A 27,230-nucleotide genomic window follows, 5' to 3' on the forward strand; every position below is an offset into this window, starting at 1 on the left:
TATTTTTATTTAAAATGTTTTGTTTTTCCTTTTCTAAACAATACAAATTCAACAACAATCAAAATACAAAATTCCCTAGTATCCAAGGAGCCAGTGTGGGAGGAAGCAAAGCTGAGCCAGTTTGTTTGTTTAAATATTCGTTTGTCTTCACAAGTGACTTTTTGCAACTCTTTCATGCTCTCTCTTCATGAACGTTTGAGCTCCACAAGTGACCGCTCAGGAAACGTGAATTTTGAAGCTGATATATTCGTTGTAAACATGCTTTGAATGTAAGATTTGTGCGTTGTTGCAGCTTGTGCTGTGTGTGTGTTAATGCACCATGCAATTGACTAGCCTGCGGTGCAGGTTAGTTACATAAGTCACTTGTATTGTTTCAGCTCCCTGACCGAATCCCTTATGTAATTGACGGGCATGAGCTGTGAATTCAGAATGGTATGGTTGAACGTAGCCTCGTTCTGATTAAGAAGCCATTTTTTACAATAAATCTGAAAACACTTACAATGACAAAATGCTGTGCTCTGTTAGGAGCAAACATCAGAGTGTTTTCACTGCATTTCATCCATGTTTTATTTGACAGATTTTTTGGTGAAAGGTTTTGGGGTTTTGGCACCTCCAATGTGTTTAAACCCCCTCTAGCCTCATGGTGCCTCATTGTGCCCCTTGGGTGGACTGTGCAAACACTTCAGCTGAACAGCGGTCATCACCATTCACTGTCATCTGGCTGAACAGGGCAGCCAGGACAGGTCCCCACTGGAAGTAAAACTGATGATGATAAGATTAAGAATAGCAGAACCTAGAGGCTGCAGCCGGCCGATACTGTTTTCCTTAAGAAGAGATCAGGTTGGCCTCCTGTTTTGTATCAAAATATCTGAATGTGAATCCTTCCCACCGTTGTCAAGAGCGCTTAGGGGACAGAAACAGCTCTGCCATTCCTGTCTAAAGTTTATCATTTAAACAAACCTTGTGATTTTTAAGCCAATCTTGTGGTTGTTCGGAGCCTGCCTGATTTGTGAATGCGTGGGGCTGGCGATGCTGGGAAGCCATTGCCAGGATTAGACCTTAAATTAGTAAATATTTTGTGGAAGAGAGGGTGGAGGAGGTGGCCCCAGGGTGCCTTATGGTGCAGGTGGTCTTGACTAGGGCCTGGCTAGGTCCCACGGCCAGCTCTGGGGGGCCCTAGGCTCCATCCAGTGCAGTCAGAGATGGAAAAGCTGGCTTAGGTCAGGCGGTCTGGTCCCCTCTTGCGTTGGATTGTTCTGTATGTCCTAGCACTGTGCCCAGTCCACTGCATTGCCCCAAGCAAGGACGGGAGCCCCACTTTCAGCAGAGCTTGCTGCCAGTGCAGGTCTCTCATGCCACAGGCCCACTTTTGGGGCGCTCTCCCTAAGCACGCGTGCTGGGCACTGGGGAGAACGCCCAGGAGGCACCAGTGGGGGAGTTCACCAAAGCTCCGTGAACATGAGGGGCAGGGTTGTTCCCCGCCTGTGAAGCAGTGGAGCTGCAGGGAGTGATGGGAAAGGAGAGTGCATGCAGCAAAGCCCCTTTTGGCTGCACTGGTGGCAGGGAAAAAGCCCCACTCTGACCTGGGGAATGTGGCTGTGAACAGATCTGGGCTCCTGGGGGCTTGGAAACTCCCTCCTTGAACAAATCTCAATTAACGAGCATTCTCCCCTCTTTCAGGCTGTAGAGCTGACAGCGTTCAAATCCTCAGGTAACTTCTCCCTCCATCATTTCTTCTTCTCTTTGTGCTTGGGATAAATGTCTTGCTGAGTGTATTAAAAATCATCTTGCACTACCTGTTTCTGCACTGAGGAGGGCTGGCTGCAGAAAGGGGGGATCCATGCACGCAGGCAGAAATATTCTCCTCTTTCTGTTTTTAATTACAAAATATGGAGTTTTGTCGAGACTGCAACATTCAAACAATCTCAACTCAAGTGTTTCTTGAAATTTTGCGGGGGGGGCATATTGGAACTGGAAGAGGTTCTGAAAAGGGCAACAAAAATCATTAGGGGTATGGAACAGCTTCTGTATGAGAAGAGATTAATAAGACTGGGACTTTGCAGCTTGGAAAAGAGACGAGTAAAGGGGGATATGATAGAGGTCTATAAAATCATGACTGGTGGGGAGACAGTAAATAAGGAAGTGTTGTTTACTCCTTCTCATAACACAAGAACTACGGGTCACCAAATGAAATTAATAGGCAACAGGTTTAAAACAAAAGGAAGTATTTCTTCACACAAGACACAGTCAACCTGTGGAACTCCTTGCCAGAGGATGTTGTGAAGGCCAAGACCATAACAGGGTTCAAAAAAGAACTAGATAAGTTCATGGAGGATAGGTCCATCAATGGCTATTAGCCAGGATGGGAAGGGGTGGTATCCCTAGCCTCTGTTTGCCAGAAGCTAGGAATGGGCGACGGGATGGGTCACTTGATGACTCCCTGTTCTGTTCATTCCCTCTGGGGCATCTGGCACTGGCCACTGTCAGAAGACAGGATACTGGGCTAAATGGACCTTTGGTCTGACCTAGTATGACCGCTCTTATGTCCACAGAGCACTGTATGGCCCAGCCGCAATGAAATGCCACATTTCAGACTGACCTGGCTCTCAGCTAGGAGACTCCCTTGCTGCACAGGCAGGGCTAGTGCCAAGGAAGCGATGTTAGCTACCCTCGCCCTGTCCTGGGCCTCCTTGCATGCACAGCGCCATATCACCCAGCAGCTCGCCATCTTGTGTTCCTGTTTCAGTGCTCTGCAAACCCCACCAAGCCCTGCACATACCGGCTGTGCTCGAGACACCCAGAGCCATGCCTTGCTGAGAGCCATCTTGTGTGCCCATGCCACATCTTGCAATGCCCAGCCTGCCTCCCCATGCTGAGAACCTCTGCACTCCTGTACGCACACCTTTCTTGCTATCTCCACTACCCCTCTCTATGCTGCACTGTGCCAGTCACCAACCCCTTGTGCCACACGCTCTGGAAGGAGCACTGCCACCGCCTCTAGCTGCTTAGCTGCTTAGCGTCATGTGCCAGATGGGCCAGATATTGGAAAGCACCCCGCACCGCACCTGCACCCAGTGCATGGAGCTCTTCCCGTCAAAGCACAATGCCACCTGGCTTTCCTTCCGGGGGGCGGGGGGGCGGTGCCAGGTGCGGCGGGATCATTGATCGCTTTGCTGGGAGGGGTGGGCAGAGGCACATTGCGCTCTTTGCAGAGACTTGCTGACTTGGGGAATGCTAAAGCCGCCTCCCCACCCCCCACCCCCCAGGGAGGCAGGGCTGTGACTGAAGCTGGGTGACTGGGAGAGAAAATGCTGTGGCCGGCAGGTGAAGCCAGGGAGGGTGTGGGTTGGAATGGCCGGATTTCCAAAGATAAATGCAATTGCTTAATGTCCTTCTCTTCTGAAATGCCTTGCCTAGCCTGGTGGGGCAGATCTTGCCCCTGCGGTGTGGAAACACTTCATGAGAAGGAAAGACCAAGGCCGGACTAGAAATCAGCAGAATTAGAAACTGACTCTGCCCCTAAGCTTTGCCTCCTCACTCTTGGGAGCCAAGAAGGAAAGATAGGCTAATCCTTCTGTGCTACCTGGGTGTCGCTCCCTGCCTCGGTTTCCCCAGCTGTACAATAGCACTGCCCTACCCCCCAGGCATGTTGTGAAGATAAATACGGTAAAGAGGAGGGTGCTCAGATAGTGGGGTGGGGGGGCTCTGTAAGTAGCATCAATAGACAGAGAGTGAATTCTCCCCTCTCCAGAGGCCGGTGCTCCCTCCCGCTGCCAAGGGAGGGGTTTCACCTGAGAGCAGAGCTCTGCTCCTGTCCTTTGTCCCTAGCTGGGCCAGTTCCAACTTCCCCTGGCCAGCTCAGCCCACCACTCACTTCAGATTTGCAGGAGTTTCCTGGGCACAACCAAAGGAATCTGCTCAAGGTCACAGCTCCAAGGAGGTGAGGCTTCTGCCTGGTACGGGGCGGGAAGCACTTTGCTGGACAGCTGTTGAAGGCAGATGCCATGCTTAGAAATTCCTACTTCTGTGCCCAGAAGCTGGCCCCCATCGGTTCCCCGGCAGCCGACTCTCTGCCTTGTCAGAAATAAGGCAAGAGACTTTGACTGGATTCTTCCATTATCTTCACCAGTCTCCCACTACTGTGCTCAGCTGACAGAGAGAGCAGGTTTGCTGGCTGGGCTGAGTTCAGGGACCCAGCCCGTGCACCCAGGCAATGCAAACCTCTCTCTGCCTCCTGAGTGCATTTTTGAACTGGCTATTGGTGCCAGAGCCCTTTGTTAGCTTTGTGAAAGGAAAATCTGTCACCAGCTGATGCTGGTAGGATCAAAATTCCTGCCCCGAGCTATAGAGAACCTGTGTTTTTTGAGTTCCCAAAGCCAGATGCAGGATTGCCCAAGGGCAAAGATGGCGGCAAAGCACTGAATGCCCCATCCAGATCAGCCCTAATGTGCAGGTAAAGCTAGGGGGTACCTCCCAAACTGAAGGGGTCTGAGGAAAGATTCTTTTCCCAAGGAGCAGAAGTGAGGTGCAGTGGTCGAAGCAGGAGACTTGGCTTCTAGCCCAGATGCTGCCGGTGATTCACCCTGTGACCCAAACATGCCTCATTCTCTTCCCAGCCCCATGTCAGTGTGCAGGTGATGACATTTACCTCTCTTGGTAATGGCCTGTGAGAGCTTTGGGTGACAAACGGCTGACACGTGCCCCGTATTATGCGGAGATGAATATCCAGCCAGCCAAGGAGACGAGAACTGATGAGACGTAGATTGCAGACAACAGAACTACTGGGTTGGAGAGGCAGGGGTCTTAGGACCTGGGGGCTTCTCCGCGAGCCCCAGAGGAATGGTAAACTGGAAATTGCAAAGGTAGAAAAGTATAGGGCAGTTCCTAAAATGGCCAGTATGCCAAAGTCCCTTAAGAAGCCAAAGATGCCCGTGAGGCTGCTGATTGAATTGCTGTTCTGCAGCAGAAAATGGTAATCACCCTTAGAACTGTGGCTGTTGCATTGGGTTGGCTGGCATAGAATCAAAGAAGCATAAAGCATGGCTTCTTTGTCTTTATAATCACTAATGATTATTAATTAGTAACACTGCCTGGCTGGGGTGCCTGGCACTACCTTCTAGGAGAAGAATCTTAAAGCACGTTACACCGCCTCAGGAGTTAAGGCTCACAGCGCCCCAGGGAGGTAAGTCAGGGCTGTTCCCTCTATTTTACAGCTGGGCAAATGGACCGAGACTTTTCATAGATCCCAAGGCCAGAAGGGGCCACTGTGGTCATCTGGTCTGACCTGCTGTATGACACAGGCCAGAGAGCTGCCCCAGAATCCTTCCTAGAGCAGATCATTTAGACAACATCCCATCTTGATTTAAAAGTGGTCCGTGATGGAGAATCTACCACGCCCCTTGGTAAATTGTTCCAGTGGGTAATTACCCTCACTAGGTAAATGACTTGCCCAAGATAACACAATCAGTTAGTGCCAGAGCTGGGCTGTTGCCAGGCCGGTAAGCAGTGCTCCCCACAGTAGAGAACACAGCTGCACGCAGGTAACGCTGACATTTCTTCACCACTGATGGCAGAAGCCCAGAGCCTTGCGCATGTTTAGGCTCCTAACTTCAGTGGTAATCAATGGAGCTGGGGCAGAGTCCAGTCTGTGAATATTACTTACCTGAGCCTTCGGTGAGACTGATCCTTGTCTTGCTGGGCTTGCAGTTTGGCCAAGGCGTGCTGGTCAGCTCAGCGTGTGAGAGAATTCTTTCCCCCCGGTGCATTAGCAAGCCCCACTAATGCACACCTCCGACTGTTCAGATGTGTTTGAGGACTTCTGAAGCCAGCAGTTGGACAAAAGGAGGGCTTTGTGATGGCTCTGTCATTGAGGGAGACAAAATGTATCAGAGTAAAATAAATATTTCCTTTCTGGTTTAAATATTCAGTGAACACAAAAGCCTCTGCACAATGTACTTTGTGTCCTAAGATAATTTGTGTCCCTTTCTATCTCACAGTCAAACATGATTCAGTTCTCAAGCGCCCTGATGACAGTTCCTCCAGGAAGATATTGTCCAGTGGGGATTGTTTTGTGCAGTGCTGGTTTTATTCCTCTTAAAGACTATTAAAAGGGGAAACTGACAGAGATTGTGTTAATGAAAGGCACAGTGCCTTCACCAAGGCCCATCTGCATACATTAACTCCATAGGCTCAGGAACTAAGCACCCCCAAGTTTTATGCGGAGCTCCACTCCCAGCCCTGCGTGCTGGGTCCCGGCCCCGCACCTCCGCTTCAGGCCCCGCACCCAGGGGTCCCGGCTACCACCCTGCGCCTCCACTTCTGGCCCCGCACGTGGGCTCCAGGCCCCATGCCTGGGGGTGCAGGCCCTCTGCCTCCACTTCTGGCCCCGCACGTGGCTGAGGGGTCCTGGCTGCCAGCCCTGCTCGCGCCCCCAGCTGTGGCCCCAGCCTTGGCCCCCCCGAGACACGACCCTGCTCCTGGTCCCAGCTCAGGGGGAGGGGACGGACAGGGGTCAGGGGACTGGCTTTCAGCACCCCCACTATTTAAAATGTTCCAGCACCACTGATTAGCTCAGTTTTAATTTTTTTATAGCTTCTTTGCCTGGTTCTTCTGAGAACTCTTTAGACTAGATTCAGGGTATTGGCACCTATCGCCGATACTACGGGGATTGGGACTGTAGACATGGCTGGGATGGATGGATAGATGGATGTTGTTTTTGCACTGTTAAATCCGATGAAGCTTTTCTGGGATGTGGTTACGTAAGAGTCACTGTGATGGCTGTAAAAGTTGGCCTGGGGCACACCTTGCATTGGCGGGACTCCAGCAGTTGTTGGTCTCTGGATGACGTTTTCTCTCCATGGGGAGGAAGTTGTGCAGGGTATGTTGAATCTTTTATTTTAAAAAAGGTGTCACCTGGAAATGTCACAATTTCCCCACATCTCGGGGCAGAAATAATCAACCACGGGACACATCAAATCGTTAACCTGAAGAAGCACATTAGGTAGTAAAACATAAACCTTAAAGTGTGTCAGAATAGAGCAGGATAGTGAGGCACAGGGCACCTGCTGCTCAAATGCTTTCCTGTGGGCCAGTTGTAGCTGCTCTGACTCCCTCCCCATCTAATCCCAGTGCTTCTCCTCCCGGCTCTAATGTAAGGCCACGTCCGCCTGGCGACGTTCCGGAATACTGAGGCGAATCAGCTAAAGGGGTGAAGTCCATGTGCATAAATTAAATCTGGTTAAACCCCAAGTAAAGTGACCGAAAGCCTTGTTTACACTGAAAAGTGTTTTTCTGGTATAGCTAGATCAGTTTAGCTATATAGGGAAACCTCCTAAGGGAGATGCAGCTTAATCGGCAAAAGAGAGCTTTGCTGGGATTGCTAGGGCCCCAAATAGGCTAAGCCATGCCAGCCAAAGACTATGCTGTGGCTTTTTCCAGCATAGCTGTGCTGACTGGAGGTATATAATTTTTTTTCACTCTCCTACCCAACATAGCTATGCCAGAAAAACTTTCTAATATACCAGTGAACTAAGGCAATTTTACTCCTGTCTTAGCACATCCAGACGGGGTTTGATATGCTTTCGTTTATGTGCATTGGCTTCACGCTCGTTAATTTGCCTTAACCTTCTTGGGTGCCTCTGTGCAGTTCTGGGTAAGTGAGTCTCTGGTCCAATGCAGCACCACTGTGCAGAAGTCACCACTGCAGCACTTCCAGGGGCAGTGCCCCCAGTGCAGTGAGGGTAGTCAGGGGCATCTTGCACTCTATGGACCCGCTCACTAAATCCCCTTGAGGAAGGAAATGTAGGCGTTCGGGTCACAGAAGCACCTGCAGCAGATCTATAATATGTGCGCTCGCGCTCGCTCACACACTTTCAGACTAACCTGCATATTAACAGTCAAACTAACCCACTAGGCAGGTGCAGCATTTTTTCTGAGGGGAACCCCTGATGCAGCCTCCGCTGCCATGGTGCAAACAAAACTCACTCTTTTGTCAGGCCTGCAGGCTGTACCTGTAAAAGGCATTGCTTGACCCCAGGGAGGAGCAAGTGAGTGAAACCAAACAGCTCCTTAAAATGGGCATTGCCCCTTGAATTGCTTAGAAACACCTCTTCAGCTGGGAAGCTTTGCACATCACCTGCACCAGTCTGACATGCACGAGGCACCGAGCTCTCTGAGAATTGTGCCTCTCTGCTACAAGAGCCACTTAGCCACCTTTTCGGTTTTTCCCTCCCCTCCCCTCCCCCCCACGAGTCCTCTTACAGCGCTGGAGCCCAAACAGTGAGTTCTCTACAGACTTGGGAGCTGCTCCGTGTCTCAGGGCCAGCATCGGGAGGTGGGAGAGAGCCTGTCTCTTTTAGGAAGTTAGCCCTTTACAGCCTGTGCATGTCGATGCTCCCACGGCCTGATGCCTCCATTTGGCTGGCAGTGTGGAAAGCAGCAGACTGCCGGGGCTCCTCCTCACATGGCTTGATTAGCTTTTTCCCAGCCTATCTAGGTATGTGCCCAGCCCCCCGCCCACCAGTATCTGAGCACCATTGATTTCCATGCTCTGCTTTAACAGCTCAGTCTGGCATGGCTCTGAGGACCCTCAGCTCCTGCTGCTGTCACGAGGAGAGGAGGGTTCACTGCCCCTGCCAGGCAGCAGCAGGCCCCAGGCTGGACTGGGCCCTTCTCATGGTAGTGTCAGTAGAGATACATGGCTCAGGATTCGCTACCCAGTCACGCTGAGAATGGCCTGCCCTGCTAAGGGCTTGTGCAATGCCCAGAACCGGTGTCCCAGCACGGCCCGGCTGTAGTCACTGCTGCTTTCCTAGGGGGTTTAGAGACCTGGACCTGGCGGAGCAAGAGCAGAATGGCTGCTTGTCCTTGTGCCCCCTTCTGCTGCTCAGCTAGTTGGGTTGGGCTGCAGGCGGCAGCCTGGGCATCTGAGTTCTGGTCCTGACTCTGCCTCTGGGGAAACTCACGAAGCCTCTCTGGGTCTCCGTCCCCTCAACAATGCACTGACGCTTGATCTGCTTCAGAGGCGCTCTGTTAGCTTTTCCATGGAGCCCCTGACAAAAGGGCCCCAGAGGCAGCTGCACCAGAGACAAGTCTGGGGAACTTGCAATGCTTGGAGCTGGTCAGGGGGCCTGGCCTCTACTCTGATGGCCTAGGCTCCCATAGATCCAGTGTGGTGTGCCAGGTTAAGAGTGAGAACGCCTGCTATGCACAGGGTGATGTGATGCATCACCCGTTAGTGTGCACAGCGAGTCCTGTTGGAGATTTCTTCCCTCCGAGCGTTACACCAGTAAGGGATGATCTGGGCCAATGCAACTGTCTGTCACCAGAGCCCACAATGCTGGCTGCATTATCCAGGCTTGAGTGAGGGAGAACGACCTTGGGTCAAGCTCCTCAAGGTGCTGCAGGTGTTTCAGAGGCTGGGTGGGGGGGTCACACCCACCGGAAAGGGAGGAATTAGTTGTATTTTATAGGCAGGTTACCTGACTTATCTAGAAAGCCTGGGGCAAAGCTGGGATTAGAACCCTGGAGTCTTTTAAAGCTAGTAGAAATGCGCATGCTTACACACATGCATGCCCGTCCCAAGTTGTCCCCTAAAATCCACAGCCCAGCACCTTCTGTGCACTGCTAAGATTTGTGTAGCAGCCTCTCTGGTGCCAAGAGCAGTTCCTGTGGCATCCTCCAGGTGCCTGCAGGACTCAGCTTTGCAATTCTCCGAGGCTGAGCGTGACTGAGGAGCCCCCCTTCCAGCCTGACAAGCCCTCTTCCACGCCCCCATAACCACATCCGGCCCAATGGGCAGCCCACTGCAGCTGGACTGTCAGGGCGGCAGCGGTGCTGTGAAGCACTGGGCACAAAGTCAAGTGCCTTCCGCCACACAAGACATACATGACAGGTTTCAGAGTAGCAGCTGTGTTAGTCTGTATCCGCAAAAAGAAAAGGAGGACTTGTGGCACCTTAGAGACTAACAAATTTATCTGAGCATAAGCTTTCGATGAAGTGAGCTGACATACGATAATTCTCCAGCTCTATACTGCCTGGCCGCCCCCAGGGCAGCTCTGACACAGCACAGCTCCTGGGTACATGGCCTGATCAGCGAAGGGTAATGTTCAGCTGTACATAACTTCTAGGGGCTGGCTGACGTCAGTGGGAGCAAATCAAGGCCAAGTGAGGCAAGAGGCTCTAGTGAATGCAACTCGTTAGGCATTGCGTAAAGCCAGCTCTAGTGATGGCAGCCGCTACCTTTCAGCCTAGACTTGGCCTGGTGCTGGTGAGTGTCCAAGGGGCAACAATCCTACCCTGGCCCCCAGGGGGGCTGCAACAGATTCTCCCCAGCTCCGACTCCTGCTCCAGCCAGACCTAAAGCTTGTCATAAATGATACTGACGACAACCCAGGAGGCTAACCATTTTAGAAATCTATTAGCAATGGTCAAAACAACAAAAAGCAAAACATCACACAAAAATTTTAAATAATTTGTTTAATTTTTTAAATTTGTATTTGAATGTTTGTGTTTGACTTCATGGCTGAAATAAGAGATTTTAAAATGAATTTTTTGGTCAGTTTAGTCTCGCTCCCACATTTATTTAGAAAAAAACATTTTTGGCATTTTCTTATTTTTAAAATGATAAATGATACAGTTTCAACACAAACGTTGCCAAACAGCTTCTGTGCAGAATATGTTCATGATGAAAAGGGGCTGTTAGTTTACTTTGGAAATTTCAACCAGCTGTAACGATTATTAGCAATCTGATGGTAGCACCTCCAGGCCCACACTGAACCACATAGTGAGAGCCAGGGTCTGCCCATAATGCCCACAAGCTAACGTGACAAGAGGGCCGAGAAAGGCAGTGCCACCAGCTTCTTTTGCAGAGTGGGACCTGAGGCCCAAACCAATTATTCCCTTGCCTAAACTCACACCGGAAATCAATACCAGGGACCGTAACCAGCTCTTCCAAGCAGTGGGCCAGGACTTTAACCACAAAGACAGCCTTCCCCTCAAAGCCCTGTCCTAGTGGTCGCTTCTCTTTGGTATCATATTCAAAGCCACTCATGACTCATAACCATGATCTTTTAGTAGCCACCTATTTTGCTCAAACTGCCTAGGAAAATCAATTAAATTAGCTCTATAAAAGTGTTAGTGGTGGGTACAGTTTCTAAGCAAAGCTGCATCACCAGGTAAGAGTAAGACAATTCAAATGGAAATATTGTGGCCAAGTTTTAAAAAAATATTTAAAGCAAGATTATCGCAAATTCTCTTAATTTAGAGTGGGAGCCAGCTGTCAGCTACAGATCTCCAGTCCCCCTAGACATTCTCTTGTCCTGCCCCACTCCCTCCCCCACACCTCCACCTGATATTAAGATGCCTCACAATGAGCTATTCCCCTGCTAAGGACGCAGTTCATGCTGAGAGGCCACACGTTTCTCCCGGTAGGGAGCTCCTGCCCCGCTGTACAAAGCTGCACATTAAACAGAATAGCCCACAGCGATTCATGACGCCCCATTACATGGGGGGGGTGGGCCAGGCAGTTCACAGATTTGTGCAAACAATAGGTAGTGTCTTTCTTGTCTTGGCAAACAAGAGCTCCACATCCTCCATCTCGTCAAGTGATGGCTTCATTGTTTCCCCATGATAATTTCATTGTTCCCTTTGAATACATTGTGTATGTTGCTAAGCCACACATAGCAACAAGTGTCTGCTTGTCTCCATGACCCAATCCTTCTGTGATCAATATTAAGCGGCGCTAACGAATCACGTCTCATTAAATAGTCTCTTTTTTAAAAAAAAAATCATAACCTATTGATCTGAGGTATCAAAAGCTGACTGGACATCTGACTGCTTCTTAGCTGGTCAGGGAAACAGCCAGTGGGAATAAATACTGACAAATACAGCCATCAGAACAGCCACAGGGTCCATCCAGCCTGGTGCCTGCTGCTCACAGTGCCTGGCACCAGATGCTTTAGACTGGGGTGCAAGGAGGCCCTTGCTGGCCAGCTAAGGACTAGCCTGCCACAAGAGAAAGTTCTTCCCACCCACTGTCATTCAGAGGTTGCTTTATGGCCCAAGGCAGAAGGGTTTATAGCCGTCGTAAAGCGACATCATGGCCAATGTAATTGTGGCTGTTCTCATTCGTATAACTGTGTAAGGGTCTTTCTGCAAATCCTGCCGAACACTTGGCCTCTGTGATACCTCTTGGCATTGAGTTCCGCAGATTATTTGCTGTGGTGGTTTTTCTAATCATCCTTTCTATCAGTTAAAAATTCTTGCCTTTTAACTTCATTGTTATGCAAAAAAGTAAATAACAATAGCTCCAAACTGTTTTTCTCTAAACTGTTATTTTAGTGACCTCTAGTCTGTTATGAAGCCCTCCTCCTTAGCCACGGAGTCTACCTGGGATGGAGGTGAGGGTGGGAGGCAGTGGCGGGGCGGGGGATGGAGGGGAGAGAGACAGGGGCATCAGCAACTGACCAAGCCAGGGGAACTGGCTGTGCAGTGTGAGTCTAGGCTCCTGGATCCATAATCTGGAAGCTTTGGGTTTTCAGGGCCACATTTGCACACCAAATAAAGGCTAAATGCCCCTGCTGTTGCAACACTTAAGGCCCCCCTCCCCTTTTCTGTGAGTAGCCCAAGCCCCGTCTCTAGCAGAGGGCCAAGCAAGGCACGTCCTGGATGGGATACAGAGGCTCTCTGCACACTGACTAACGCACTCTCTCCTTGGATTTAGGGGTTCTGAGAGGAGCTTTTCCAGGTGACGCTCAGTCCCCTCTCCCCCTGGGCTCTCCAAACAGAAGGCAGGTCCATGGAAGCCAGGCGCAACGGCCATCTTGATTTCCTCCTGGAGAGCCACAGCCTCCCCCACAAAACTGCTGAACTTGTGCTTTTTACTTCCGGCACGTGCAGCTAAAACCAAGGCAGGCCTGGGGATCCTGCCAGGCAGGATGCTTCCCTGCCCTTCTCCTCACTGGCCATTCACACGTGACCCATTTCCCTTGCACCTGGCATTAGCCCTACTCTAATGGGCAGCTGCTGCTCCTCTCTGGGCCTTGGTTAGGTAGCACCATTCTGCTTTGCTAGTCTGCCATGAAACTGGGAGGGACAAACTTTGAAAGGCTCAGCTAAAACACCCACTCGAAAGCTGTTTTCCCAAATGTGATTGGAACCTCATTGGTTCGGTGGGGCTAGTGAGCAAAGCTACCCTCCAGCCCCCAGGCTGGTTAGTGTCCCCCAGGAGAGGTGGGGATTGCAGCCCCATTTCCTCACTGGGTGCATGCCTGCTAAGTAATCAGAGAAAGGTAGGGCTGGAAGGAGCCTTGAAAAGCCACGAAGTCCAGCCCCCCGCACTGAAGCAAGACTACACAACCTAGCTGTGATACTGTCGCACTTCCCAGCCGGCTGATGGCTCTGCCAGCTTTCCCTGCCCCCATCTCTTGCCTGTTAGAACAGTGAAAGCTCACAGGCTTTCCATACAGGGACAAAAGCCGAAATGACTCGTTCCATGAAAATACCATGGAGGGCTCTGGGGCGGCTGAAGACTCAACATGAGCCAGTCAGTCAGTGGGGCATGGCACTTTGTGAAATGGTGGGTGTAACATGGGGGCAGAACTAGGTGTCTCTAGCTAGAAGAGTGTCGTTTCTGGCTCACTAGCCAGGGCAAGAACCAGTCCTTTAATGTTAGCTCTGGCCTTCAGGCACTAACTGGGCTGGAGGCAAAGTGAAGGAAAAGGTAACGTGCTCTCCTTACCACTCACTCATCTAATGCCTGAGCACATCACGTTAAAAGGCAGCACACAAAGTAGCCCTTGCACTGCACGAGCCCCCTCGTGTTCTGTACACACAGTAAAACTTTCCCTCCCCTTACCTGCAATGCTTGTACATTAGTCTCGCATTAGCCGGCTTTCCATTCATGTTGCTGCTGCTCATCCAGACGTGCTGGGCTTGGTGCAGGAATCACTTGGTGAGAGTCTCTGGCCTGTGCCTTGCAGAAGGTCAAACAGACTGCTCGCCATGAGCCCCGCTGGCCTTAACGGCTATGAAGGAACTGTATCGACCACCCCTTTGGGGGCCGCGTCAGCCCATCAGCTCAGCATTATAGAATCATAGAATCATAGAATATCAGGGTTGGAAGGGACCTCAGGAGGTCATCTAGTCCAACCCCCTGCTCAAAGCAGGACCAATCCCCAATTAAATCATCCCAGTCAGGGCTTTGTCAAGCCTGACCTTAAAAACTTCTAAGGAAGGAGATTCTACCACCTCCCTAGGTAACGCATTCCAGTGTTTCACCACCCTCCTAGTGAAAAAGTTTTTCCTAATATCCAACCTAAACCTCCCCCACTGCAACTTGAGACCATTACTCCTTGTCCTGTCCTCTTCTACCACTGAGAATAGTCTAGAACCATCCTCTCTGGAACCACCTCTCAGGTAGTTGAAAGCAGCTATCAAATCCCCCCTCATTCTTCTCTTCTGCAGACTAAACAATCCCAGTTTCTCCAGATCATGATTCAAGAGCGCAGTAAAGGGTGTACTGCAATCAATGGGCTTTAATAGCGTGTTCCTGAATTACTGTAGATTTCCCAGGTTGTCTTGCTAGGCCAGCCCAGCTCTAGATGGATGCCACTTAGCTGGACTCACTTAGCTCACCAATGCGCGGCCCAAACAAACAGCAGCCTTGAAGCCTTGTGGGGTCTCCCTGAGACAGCCCCTATTTCACTCTAATCGCAAGGGGCTTTATGTGCCCCCCACCCTCCTCTTCCTTCCCCTTCCTAACATTGCTACATGACAGTGTGCTTCACCCCCTCAGCGGATAAACCGCTCCTGCCATGCGCTAACAGCCCGAGAGGGTGACCACCTAAGGCCTAAGTCCCCCTGCTCCCCTTAACCTGTGTTAGTGAGAGAAGATTAGTGGAGACCTGGTGAATGTGTTCAGCAAGACACCCTCGCGCCTGGCCGCAGAGGTTAGTAGGCTGTTGGAGACTAGCAGGGTCCTTTCCTGCTCTTCCAGGTTAAAAGCCAGGGCCTTGTAGATGAACAACAACAAACCAAACCTGCACGTGCTTTGTCTCCTTGCACCGCTGGTGTCCACAAATGGCCAGCAATAACATGACCTGCAGGCCATGAAGTGCAAAGGGAAAGCAAGGTGGGTGAACAGCAGGACCAGCCAAAGTGCTGCATTGTAAAGGACCGTTTGGATGCCCACCACTGCCCTCAGCAAAGGGGGCTGGTGCAATGCGAGACACCTGTAGTGTTGCCATCACACCTCCTGCCGGGGTTAGACGCGGGGTGCTTGGGAAACAGGCACTCTGAGACAGACGGTAGCTGGGTTTGGTTTTTCATTTTTAAACCAGCTAATTTTAATCTCTCTGTATGCTAGATGGATGAACTACACTCATTACCAGCTGTCTAGTGGAGTGCTGCGCAGAGGCCGAGGGTGTGTTAGCCTGCTCTCGCTGGTCTTTGCAGCAGCCGATTTCTGCTCCTGTGTTCCTCGGCATAGAGCACACGTGCGCTCGGTATCAGGTTTGCTGCATATTATAGCTGAGTAAATGCTGATTTTAAAGACACCGGGCTCTGTGATTTGTCGTTGTTTAGCCTCATGAAGAGTCACATTACTGCATGTTAATATGCCCTGGTTTAATGACAGGCAAGGCAGGCATTCAGCCCACTCTAGCTTTACCTCCAAGGAAAAGCTGCCTTCATGCTGTGGCTGACTCCTGTGGACCTGATCCATTTTGCATGTCCAAAGGCCAGCTAGATGTGACACTGGTCCCATCCAGCCCCCGTAGTGGCTGTTACACGCTGGATCATGTGATACGCTAGCCCCCAGCTGAACGGTTGTTCACTGAAGCTATTTACTCTCTGCTCAGTAACATAGTTTAGACATTGCCAAGCACGGACTGGAGCTGGAATGAGTCCATAGAGTCAGCACTGGAGTGGGACGAATATTCCGTCTCAAAGGCCAGCCGAGCCGTGGGCCCTGCTTTTCAGAACCCTTTCAAAGTAACCCATGCAGCGGTTATGCTGAGAGTTAATGAGCGCTTTGTGTAGGATGCAGGCCTTTCCAGCTAATGGCCACTTCTTTCCCAGCAGACTATGGTACAGAGGGGTAACTACACTGTCTTTTATAGCCCTGATTCAGCAAAGCACGTTAAGCATGGTCTTTGGCCCACCCCCACTCAGCAAAGCAGGGCTTTAAGCATGTGCTTAGTTGTGTTCCTGAATCAGGCCCATAGGCCAATAGAGGCATTATTACCTAATTCGTTCAGCTGGTACCCGGACAATCCCAGTGCTGAGTGAAGACACTGTGGGCACTTCCTGCCAGCGTCATCCGTGTTCCCCGTGGTAGCACTAAAGTAATAATAGAAACTACCTGGTTCTGCTGTCGTGTGGCCCGTCAGGAGCTGAGTATACTCCTGAAGCAGCGTTCTTCCCACAGCACTTTCCAACTATCATCAGGAATCACTTCGTCTGCTAGTATTCTGGGGCCAGACCTTGGGCAGTTGCTTGTAAGAGCTCCAGCAACACTGCACCTTGCATGTGTGACGTCTGTTAGCTTTGAGGCAAGTGTTGGTTTAGTGCAGCATGGAGGCCGTTCTCTTCATGCTGTCTCCCCTCTTGCAGTCTGATCCAGCTCCCACTGGAGTTAATGGGAGTGTGTCTACTGATTTCAGTTGGGTTTTGGCTCAGGGCCTTGAAACCCTCCTGGTTAATTACACTCCACTGCATGACCTTTGAGCCCAAATTTTCACACCAGGTGCCTGAAGACCCTGTGGCAGGGCTTTATGCATAGTTACCATTATTGGACAGTGTCAGCAATTGCCCAGCCAGTTGTTTGTGTGCGCATGTTGCTGACCCACAGGCACAGCTGCAGGGTTTGTGAGTACGAATACAGGTGCACGTTGAGTCACAGTACATGCAGGCCGTTATTTGGGCTTTGCTGTCGCCTAGCTATGAGTTTTCGCCCTAGGGATGTGTGGTGTTAAAAGCTCTTACAGTGTATGAGAAGGGATTTTGCTGGCTTGGTGTGCCTAGCACAGCCTGATCATTATAACTAAGAGCCATGTCAAGTGGTTAGTGCCTAAGTTAACTATCTCCCCTAAACCCTGCTGCTCTCAAGATCACTTGTTAGGGTCACTTGGCAAAGCCACTCTGATTCTATGGAGAGAAGAGCCACAAACGTGCCTGTGCATAGATGTGAGCCATATTCTCCACGAGTACGAGTGTCACAGTCCTGCCTGCCTGCTCATGAAGAGGGCTCAGGTGGGCAATGCCTATTGCCCCCGAGGTCCGGCATAAGCTGCGGCAGAGCAACGGGCTTGAAGGTGCGACTCCCACACAATATCCCCAAGGTTCAGGCAAACTGAGAGCCGGGACCTGGGTGGCTCCTTGGAACCAATTCAACCCTCGTCTCTAATTTATTCTTCCTAAGGATACCAGCTAAGTTACAAAGAAGAGGAACCCCAGGCAAGTACCATCAGGGTTGAGCACTGTTTAACGTCATCATCTGCCCTTCAGTTTGCACGGTGTTGGAACCCAGGAAAGTTCTTTGCTCTGCTGCAGAAAGCAGCAATGGAATGAGATGTGACAGCAACAGCCTCCCAGCAAGCAGGAGTTAGAAATACATTTAAAAAAAAGGCAGAACCTGTAGTTTTAAGTGAATTGCAAAATTTATTACAGTGGTTTGATCCTGACAAGAACATTGCTAACAACCTCCTGCCAGAGAGGGAATGGAGAGGGCGGAGGGGAGAGAGACACTTAAGGACACTTTGCATTTTCTGAAAATAAAACATATTTTAAAGCCCAAACCGTATTCCCCAGCTCCTTAAATCCACAAAATACAAAGTGAAACTGAACCACGGCCGTGGAGAGGCAAATGCATGAACATGTCGAAATGCAGAAACAAACATGCTCATCTGCATCTAATAAGCTTCCAGAAAATGAGCTGCTTATAGTCACAAAACTCTGCCAGGAAGGTAGGCGGCAGCAGTGCACAAGGCCTGCAAAGCGCCAAACTTCAGGAGACACCGCGTTTCTCTGGGTACAAAAGTCCACTCTAAACAAGCACCTGGAATGGAAAATATATCGGACCCCACCCATTACAAAAGGCCGCTATTCACCAAGAATATGACCTGTGTTGACAGGGAGCTTCAGAACAGGGAGCACACAGCAATGTCGTTTAAGCCTGGCCTGTGCTGGAGCCTGGGAAAGGTCCCGTGCTCGGGGAATAGTAAAGGACAGTTGACCTGAAGTAAGCCAACGTGGCAGCCAAAATAAAGCACCTTCTGGTTTTACCTTGCCCTGCTAACTAAAGCGGGAGGGGGATGCATCCACGGTCAAAGGGGCTCACTCTTGTATCTTCAGCTGTTCTCACTTCCCTGGGTGGGAAAGCTCTATTAACTGACACACATGAACATGCTGCCAACGGACAGACGCTGCTAACCAGGGCTTGAAGCAATGCACTGCTGGGTGGCCAGGGTGATGCTCGGACGTCTCACCATTGGGCTGTAGATTATGGTCTAATTACTCCCAGCCAGAGGAAGCAGGCAAATGGGGAGTGGAGTAGAAACCCTACTAACCAGCTCAGGAACCCCAGGGCAACCTTTATGCACATGGCCGACACATTTGTACTATGGCTGCTAATTCAGATGCACACATAGAAGACCCAGAGAGCGGAAAGAAACCCCTTTCTTCTCATATTCTCTCTGGAGGCTCTGTATCCTGCACTGGCTTGAATAGCATGACGCTCAGAAGGGCTGTGGCCATTTCATTACCCAGCTGCAGAACCCCTGGGCCGGGACTTTGTGCCACCTGGTCCTATAGTCCTCCAGCAGGGTCAAGTGCTTCGTTTTGACTTCAGTGTCCAAAAACGGAGGGGACACTAAGTAAAAATGTGGAGGAAAATACAACATGAGTGAGCCAGGAGAGGCTGAGTGGAAAGGCTACAGTATGGTGCAGCTGGGCACAGTGTAAAAGAACCTGAGTAGAATAAACAAAGAAAATGGTCAAAAGGGACTGACTCCACTAAGAAAGTGCTCAGGTGATTGATTGTATTTGGTGCTAGGCTACTGCCAAAGGTTCCCCCGGATCCAGCCCATGGGAAGCATTCCCTAGAGCGTGCACGGAGCAGCTGGTGAGATGTCACAGTCAGAGTTGTCATTAGATATGGTGAGGAAAAAAAGGTCCTTTGATGGTTACCTCTTACCCCTAGTCTATTTCCTGTGGCGCATCTCAGCCCTGTTCATTCCTGCTAATTCTTCCACTGCACACATACCAGGCATTATGTGGAGAAATCCAATAGGTGGGTTCAGAAGACTGTGCTTCTTGATTGACTCTCTGACTGGGGGAGCTGCACCCCAGTTGCTCTGGTCCCTAGATTACAAGAACACAGCTGGTGGGCCAGTCGCAGTACTACCAGCAATGAGCGGCTGAAAGGGGACGTTCGGGGGTGCTAGCCGAACAAGCTGCTGTGGGATGAGGGCTGTCGTGTCCAACCCCAGTGGCCAGGGTTCACCTGCCTTCATGTTAGAATCTTTCAGCGAGTCAGTAACTGCATTTCTGCTGGCTAGGGAAGCTGGCTTAAGAAACAGGAGGGCCTGGGCCCCAGGCCGAGAAAGCACCTGAGTGGGGAACTGGGAATGTTGTGATGCAGAAAAGCAAGGGAAGCTGCAGCTGGAAACCTTCCAAAGAGAGTGAGATGGGACTGGAGGCTGGAGAAAACCTTCCCGGAGATGGAGGCTGAGCCAAGAGCTGGGGCCAGAGCTCATTGGAGTTGCGAGCGTCCCTGCTGAAATATCAGCGTCAGGGCCAGACTCTGCTCCCCGGTGTGACCAGGGTCACTGAAGTGGTTGGAATGGAGCCGCTCTGGATCGTCCCTGGCATGCCTGGGTGTTTCAGTTCAGTGTGCCGGGGCCGACCTGAGGCTAAGGGCTGAGCACTGAAGCCATAAAGCACAGTTTGAAACTCCAGGATGACACCCCCCGTCCCTGGTGCCCTGCTGCCCACCCGCTGCAGGCAGCCCCCTGGACACTCATTAGCAGGATGAGGCAGAGCTTGTAATCGCTGCTGTGCCGGACTGGGAGTGGGGTGAGTGCTGGCCCTCCCTGTTAGCCAGCCACAAAACTCGAATAAACAGCACTGTAGCCAGTCAAGAAGCTGCTTATTCAGAAAGGGAGCCTTTGCCGCCCACCCCTGCACACACAACCGGCCACATTCAGCTCAGCAACAGCCCGGTGCAGTTACACCAGGGAGGAATTTGTCCCAGCAACCCTGCTCTCCACCCTGCTTGGAATGAGGAATGGTACGTTCCACTGCGCCCGCATCCCTCAGTCCGAGTCTGCACCTGCTCTTCGCCCCACGGGGAATGGGGCAGCTCGTGGGGAAAGGGATGGCTCTCCACTGTCCCGTTCCCAGTTCCTTCCTGTAACAGCCTCCTGATGCATGTAACTGCAGGAGTCCATCAGCCTGTCCTAGGGGCACACTCGCCTGGCCAGCCCGCAAGCAGCTTCCAGCCCAGAGGGGTGCAGGACACAGGCTAGGAGATGCAGAGACGAATGACTGAACAGAGGAGCTGCGATTTCTCAGCACTTGGATACTGTGGGGCTGTGCTATAATATTGACCTCCGAGAACAAGGCGATTCCCCAGTCAGAATGTGACCAGAAGTCTGCTAAGGCCCCTGACGCTGGTCAGCAGCCTATTGCTGCAGCTGTGCACTGGCTGTGGTGACACAGTGACCCTATCTCAAGCACTGTCTCCTGACCCAAAATGGGACTCTCACGGCTTTCCTGAGCTCTGGGGCCCAAAATCCCAGGCCCCCCTGGGACACAGGGCAGGAGCAGGATGGTGATATGATCATTTCTCTTCCCTGGATTTAATGGCTGGATCCAGGTACGTGTAGGTGGTTGCATTTTCCCCAGTACCATGTCCCAGTCTATGTCCATTCCAGGGGGCTCTAGCATCTCCGTTCTGCAAACTATTCCACAAGGCAGTCTCCCTGCTCAACCCCTGCAGCCCCATTGCTTGCTCCACAAAGTGTTTCACCCCCAGGGAGGTGGCGACAACCGCAGAGCATCATTTGGAGAAGCCCTGCCCTGTCGGACGGCTAAAACCAGCAAGGTATCTTTTTACCTCTCTCTCCCCCCTTTGCAAGTGGGGTCCTGAGATATGTTTGTGGGCAGAAGGTGAGGGGGCAGGGTTAGGGCAGACAGCTGCTGAGGAAAAATGAGTCAAAATGAACATAAATAAGAGAAAAGCCATTTCTAAGGTTTAATCCTCCACACCCTGGAATTTGTGTTAAGCCAAATCGATGCTATGTGGTCAGGGAAAGCCAAATGTAGGACAGGCAATGGTCCCAGACGGGCAGTCCGCACAGAGTGGAACATATTCGTCTCAGAGCTGTTAAACCAGAGTTACTGTATATTAAAATAAATCATCTGAACCTTTCCAATAGTACTGGTTAAATATAATCACCGGGCGAGGCGGCGATGGACAGGCAGTGCCGCTAGGCCCGCCCCCCAGCTTCCTTCTGCCTCTCCTGCATGCTCCCAGCAGGGAACGTCTCTGAGAAGCTCCGCTGCGAGTCTCTTGTCGGGACGCGCCACACTCAAGTCCGCTTGGCATGCAGCATTTCAATGAGCAGGTTGTTGCAAGGCACCTCCCCGCTCAGGTGCTTGTGGTAGAGGTACTCCTCGGCCTGCATGCTGAGGGAGCGGATCTCAGCCAGCCGCAGAAGGAGCTGACGGAACTTGTCTGCGGAGTGAGGGTAGTGGCAGATGGTGTACTCCAGCAGAGCTGCGTTGGCTTTCTCCTGAGCGTCCTTCGACAGGCTGTGGTTTTCCAAATATTTCACATCTGCAACAGGAAAACAAAAGGCAGCGTCTCATGAAATGGCCCAAAGCGCAGCCCTGTGTCACATTTACATCAGACCACATTATGGACCCACAATGCACCTAGACACTCGTATCTAAGAACGCTGCACTGCTGCTCCAGACAGCACTTCCTCCAGTCCCAGGGCGGCTGCACGCATTCCAGGGGAGATGCCCACACCTGCTGCTCTTCTGCGGGGACGTTCCTATTATTGTTGTTTTTCTGACTCTCAAGTAAAAGTGATTAAGTCTACAAGAGGCTGCTCTTTTTGTATGGAAAAGCATAGCATGAAGGGACAACAGGAACCTGGGAGGAGACAGGAAAGACTGAAGGACAGCAATGCTTACACCCTTCTGCTTCCACCTATATCACCACCACTGCAATGGTAGGACACTGACTGTGAGACACACCCTCCTCTGATCCCTGCTGGGTACTCTAAAGAAAGATTAAATCCATCCAGTGTGCCACAGGGAGGGAGGAAATCCCGACACCCTGCCCCCCGCATTCAGCAATGAGTTTAATGCTGAGCATGTGAGCCAGTTCTTACGTGTGTGAGTACTCTACTGAGAGGCCATTGCTGTCCAAACAATCGTTGCACCTGATTGAATCTACTAGCACTTTTGAGACAGAGAATTCCAAACCCTGATCTCCCAGCAAGTGGGAAATAAAGCCCTGCTCCATTGCCAAGTTCCCATCAAATCCTGCAGGTACCGGGGTGGGGAAGGGGAAGGAGTTTTGGGGAGAGTTTCTTGTGGACCATCCCACAGGCCCTAGTAAGGTGGTGAAGCATCTCGGCGACACTCTCAGGAAGAGAGCTGGGCAGCAAATGTTCATCAAAGAGTTTTCTCTATGAAAAAATGTGAAAAAAACTTGTTATGCTTTTTCACCTGTTCTTTGACCTGCTTGACTCATGAATGCACGAGGAGCTGGCTTGGAGCTTGAGGAAAGAGGGTGTTTGTCAGAGGGAAGCACTCTGGGCTGGAGGGAGGGGACTAGCAAGGCCACACAGGACCAGCCTCGGGGTGGGTTTTGGTGTTCACTTAATCAGTCAGCCCCCGAGAGAAAAGAGAGTCTGCCGCAAGGGGATGAGGGCACCAAACCATGAAAGTGGGCAAGTCATAGCAGGGCTATACAGCCGAGTACAAAGCACTGGGAAGAGGAACAACTGGAGATGAAAACGTTCAGCTTAACAGGAGAGAGAGAGAGGGAGAGAGAGTGTGTGTATATGCACATGCATGGGGGGGGGGGGGGCTGCGATCCACAGAAAGGGGTGGGAGAGAGCGAAGTTGCATAGCTAGAAAATGGAATTGTTCTTATACCGTATAAGGGACGGGAGAAACCTACAGGAACCCTGCCCCTTGTTATAAAGCAGAGTAGCAGAAGACAGATGAACAACAAGAGGACTTTAGGGACCTTTTCATCCCTCATTTGTATGAGCAGAACCATGGAGGATACTGCAGAGCCAGCGGGGTACAGCCAGAATCCAGGCAGCTAAACAGCTGCCAGGTCAGCAAGTTTGCAGCTTCTAGAGCTGATGAATTTTTAATGGCTGCTGTGCCCACTTCCATCTCACACAATCAAAGAAAATCTTATAGGCCGTTAGCCTTAGAGCTCATCCATTTCTGAATGTCTATGAAAAGACTGGCTTAATTCCCTGATAAACCTGGTGTTTTCAATGTGGCAACAGAGCTCAGCAAACATAGTAACCCTGAGCCTTTATGCCTCGCAAGTGTCTAAACAATTCTCCGGTAACACTGTTGTTGCCTGGAACTGGCCTTACTGAAATGCAAGGCAGAAAGCTCTCCGGTGCGGAGACACCACCTAGCTACTGAGAGACACAGCTCCTAGCACATGGAGCTACATGAGCACCCCCAGATTATCCTTATAATCTGCACACCTTGCTGTGGATTTCAAATCAATAAGACCAGGATGCCGCCCTGGTAAAAGATCATGATAAAATAATCACTTAAAAGCACTCGCTGCTGTTTGTGAGAGAAGAAAACACAAACCCACACCCTGGCTTTCGTCTGTCCCTAGTGGGGCTAATGCCTGACTGTAATCCTATTTTCTATATCAAGCCACTCTTCAGTCAGGTACTTCCCGGCAGCCATAGAGACCCATCTCACTTCCACGATCTGCGGCTCTGCTATCTTGGACTGTGACCTCATAAGCCAAGCAGGGTTGATCCTGCTCACTGCGAGGAGGAACCTCTTCCTCCAGGACAAGGCTGAGCCCAGTGCTCCAGTGGGATGTGTTCTGATGGAGGTACCACCGTTGAGGTGAGATAGACCCAGAACCTGGCCACCAATCAGTATTAAGTGGTAATTTGACAAAAATCAGAATGAGTTATCCAAATGTCAGCACTTAATTGTACTCTAGTCAGATCCCAAGGGAAGGGTTTGGCTTCACTGAGCTAATCTAACGTGCAGTTCATTTCTCTTGTTTGCTCTCTCTTACACCAAGGCCATGTCTGCACTAGCGAGCTTACAGTGGCACGGCTGTACCGATGCAGCTGCGCCACTGCGAGGCCGCTCATGTGGCCGCTCTAGGCCGATGGGAGAGAGCCCTCCGCCGACGACATAAGACCACCTCCACGAGCAGCAGTAGCTCTGTTGGCGGGAGAAGCTCTCTCACTGACAGTGTTAGGCACACCACCACTTTTTTCCTCACGCCCCCTGAGGGACATAAGTTTTGCCAACATAAGTGGTAGCGTAGGCATGGCTTTAGTCTTTCTGGCCAGTCCAGGTCCTTTAAGGAGTTTTACGACAACTCTTCCCAGCGGGTGGCAGGATGCTATTCTGGCACTTGAAAATACAGAAGATTTGAGTTTTCCATTTTTTGTTCGGCTAATTAATTTCATTTTTTAAATCTAATGTTGAAATCTGGGTGATGTGTGTATTTAACAAAGGCTTTGGTAAAATGGCACTAAACATACTCCATGTTATTAGGCTACTACAGAAGTACACAATGATCATACCTGAGACCCGACTTACATGAGACCGTGCTATAAACATCCGCTCTGAAAACATTTGGGCTGATGGAGTTAACAGGATTGCCTGTACTTGGTGGAGCTGCAGCCACAAGTGCCATTATGTCTGATAGCAAATCTGTTACGTCTGTGTGCATGTATCCAGTGGAGAGATGGGCCTCGGCAACTAGCCCTTTTAGGTTCAAGTTCAGATGAGAGATGGCAGCTCAAACGTCTTGAAGCTGAATATTGTGAAGAGTCAGAATTGGGTCCAGATTTGGAGCATGGCAGTTTGGAGTGTTTGGGCCCAGAGGTTTCCTTCTACCCATTATAGACACTATTAGATCTTAGTGTAATAAAGACTCAGCAGTTCCCTGGAAATGCCTTCACGCGAGACTGCCTCAAAAGTCTGTAATACAAAGGAATCTGTAACAGAAATTGCCCAGGGAAAGGACTGAGCAAGAATACACAGTGACTTACAGGGAAAAGATTAGGGTACAAATTCCTGGGGTAATTCTATTGACTGCCGTAGGGTTTTACACCAAGACTGAATTTGGCTTTAGAGCTGCAGAAAAGTAGAATGAGTTAATGTTCTACCCAAATGGATTAAAGACTTTAAAAAGTATATTAGACAGATGAGAAGCAGTGATGGCAAAGGAAGTCTCTTGGTATGTGTGGAGAGAAACACAATCATCAAGTATGTGCTTCTGAGATGGATGAGCTACTGAACTTCTTCCTGGAATCTGTCTCCAACAAGCAAAATAAAACAAAGTCTGGAATAGACAATGGAGACAGGATGATAAGAGGCAGGTCATAGAGTACTTGGAAAAGTTAAATATATACAGATCAGCAGGCCAGTAGGATAAGCACCCCAAGGCTTTTGGAGAATGAACTCAGTCATTGGATACCATTACTGGAAGTGATGGAGAATCAGGCTTAGCAGATCAATGGTACTACTTCTGTAAATGTTTATTTGAGTGAGGGGCTACAGGAGTGGCCCCTCCATGATGGAAAGGAATGCAGCAGATACAACGTAGCTAGACTGTAGCAAGCGCTTGATACAGAGTCTCACACATTATTACTGCACAAATGTTTCCAGCTGGTTTTGATATGAGCAGTTACCTGGAATGAAAACGGGCTGAAAAGCCCTAACAAAGAGCCGTGACACAATCTGCTCTGCCTCACAATGGCTACAGTGCCCACTGCCCTTTCCGAATGTTTTAATTTTAATAAATACCTCCACATGGTCTGGAAAAAGGGAACTCAGAATCAGCGCATAACTGAAATTTGGCCCCAGTTCATCAAAGCAGCCAAGCATGTGCTTAAGTGCCATTAGGCTTTAAGGTGAGCAGGTGTTTAAGTGCTTTGTTGAACCGGGGCCTAAACTGAAAGGAGTTGCAACCTTTTTCGGTAAATATCTATCACGGAGGCCTATCAGACTGAGGAGCGGTCTCATAAGGGAAGTGGCGGAAGCCTCATTGCTCCAGTCAGATGAATAAAGCCCCCAAGAATATGCCATAGGGAACAATCCTGAACTGGCTGAGGGCTGGACACGGCGATGATCTAATGGGCCGTTCCCATCTCACTGTTGCTTTGTACTGTGTAGCATAGTCACAAAGTATCTGAGATTCTGTATAACATACACTTTATCAGATCAGAATTCCCTTGTCACTCCTGTGGCACATTTGTTCGTAACGCGCCCGTCTCTGTTATATTACAGCATGTTGTTATGAAATCTCTTTATCTGCATAAGGTTATTATGAGTGTCATTTAAAAAAACAGAAGTTATATTGATAAATGTCAAATCTATACCCTGAGTTGGCTCAACAATAGCTAGTTCTACTTGATGAACTCACCTGGTTCTCAGAAAGACCCTATTCACTGGTTAATTGAATATTTGAATAATCTTTTCATTCCTGCAATGAATAAAGAATGTTGTCCAAATAACATTGACTCACTTCATTTAGAGACACTGCAGCAGTTGCAAAGACTCTGTCCTGTGACAAAGCAGCCAATCACACATACAGATATGCCTGGGATTATTTCTATGCCCTCAAGTGTTCTTCCTATTCACAGCTCCTTTTGTTTGGGAGAAGCTGCTGATAAATTGCAAACGCTTAAGGGAATGTGGGCTATAAAAGCCTCTCTTACTCCCCTCCCCAAGAGGAGCTGCTTCATGAATATAAGTCATGAAATCGAATGATAGGTCAATCCATTAAGGCTCTATTAAGCCCTTCTGTAGAACAAAGCTAACCTGTGCTGTCCTCATAAATATTGCTATTTTGAGAAGCCCTAATTTTAATTAAACCTCTTTACCTGCTCAGGAGAGAAATCTATTTAGAACTCAAATGGCAGCCTCTTGTGTCTGTGGCGTTGGCTTTGATTGTGCTGTGGCAGAGTGGTAAATGT

At 50.1% G+C, this 27,230-nt stretch overlaps 2 protein-coding genes across 4 annotated transcripts in view; one reads left to right on the plus strand and one right to left on the minus strand.

Annotated features, from left to right (window-relative positions):
• Positions 1-15,501, plus strand: part of ADGRD2 (adhesion G protein-coupled receptor D2) — a 58,194-nt gene extending 42,693 nt beyond the window's left edge. The window contains exons 24-25 of one of the 2 annotated variants that reach the window (XM_074973452.1): positions 1,681-1,711; positions 12,722-15,501. In XM_074973452.1, the coding sequence (XP_074829553.1) occupies positions 1,681-1,711; positions 12,722-12,825 (135 nt within the window). In that variant the 3' untranslated portion in view covers positions 12,826-15,501. The remainder of the gene's footprint in view (positions 1-1,680; positions 1,712-12,721) is intronic. The other variant, XM_074973453.1, reaches the window with a different exon arrangement.
• Positions 15,502-17,808: 2,307 nt separating this feature from the next.
• NR5A1 (nuclear receptor subfamily 5 group A member 1) overlaps positions 17,809-27,230 on the minus strand; it is a 63,467-nt gene continuing 54,045 nt past the window's right edge. For both annotated transcript variants that reach the window (XM_074973686.1, XM_074973684.1), the window contains one exon: positions 17,809-21,838. In XM_074973686.1, the coding sequence (XP_074829787.1) occupies positions 21,591-21,838 (248 nt within the window). In that variant the 3' untranslated portion in view covers positions 17,809-21,590. The remainder of the gene's footprint in view (positions 21,839-27,230) is intronic.

This window comes from Natator depressus, chromosome 16 (assembly GCF_965152275.1).
Source record: "Natator depressus isolate rNatDep1 chromosome 16, rNatDep2.hap1, whole genome shotgun sequence".
In the NCBI taxonomy this organism is placed as follows: domain Eukaryota; kingdom Metazoa; phylum Chordata; order Testudines; family Cheloniidae; genus Natator; species Natator depressus.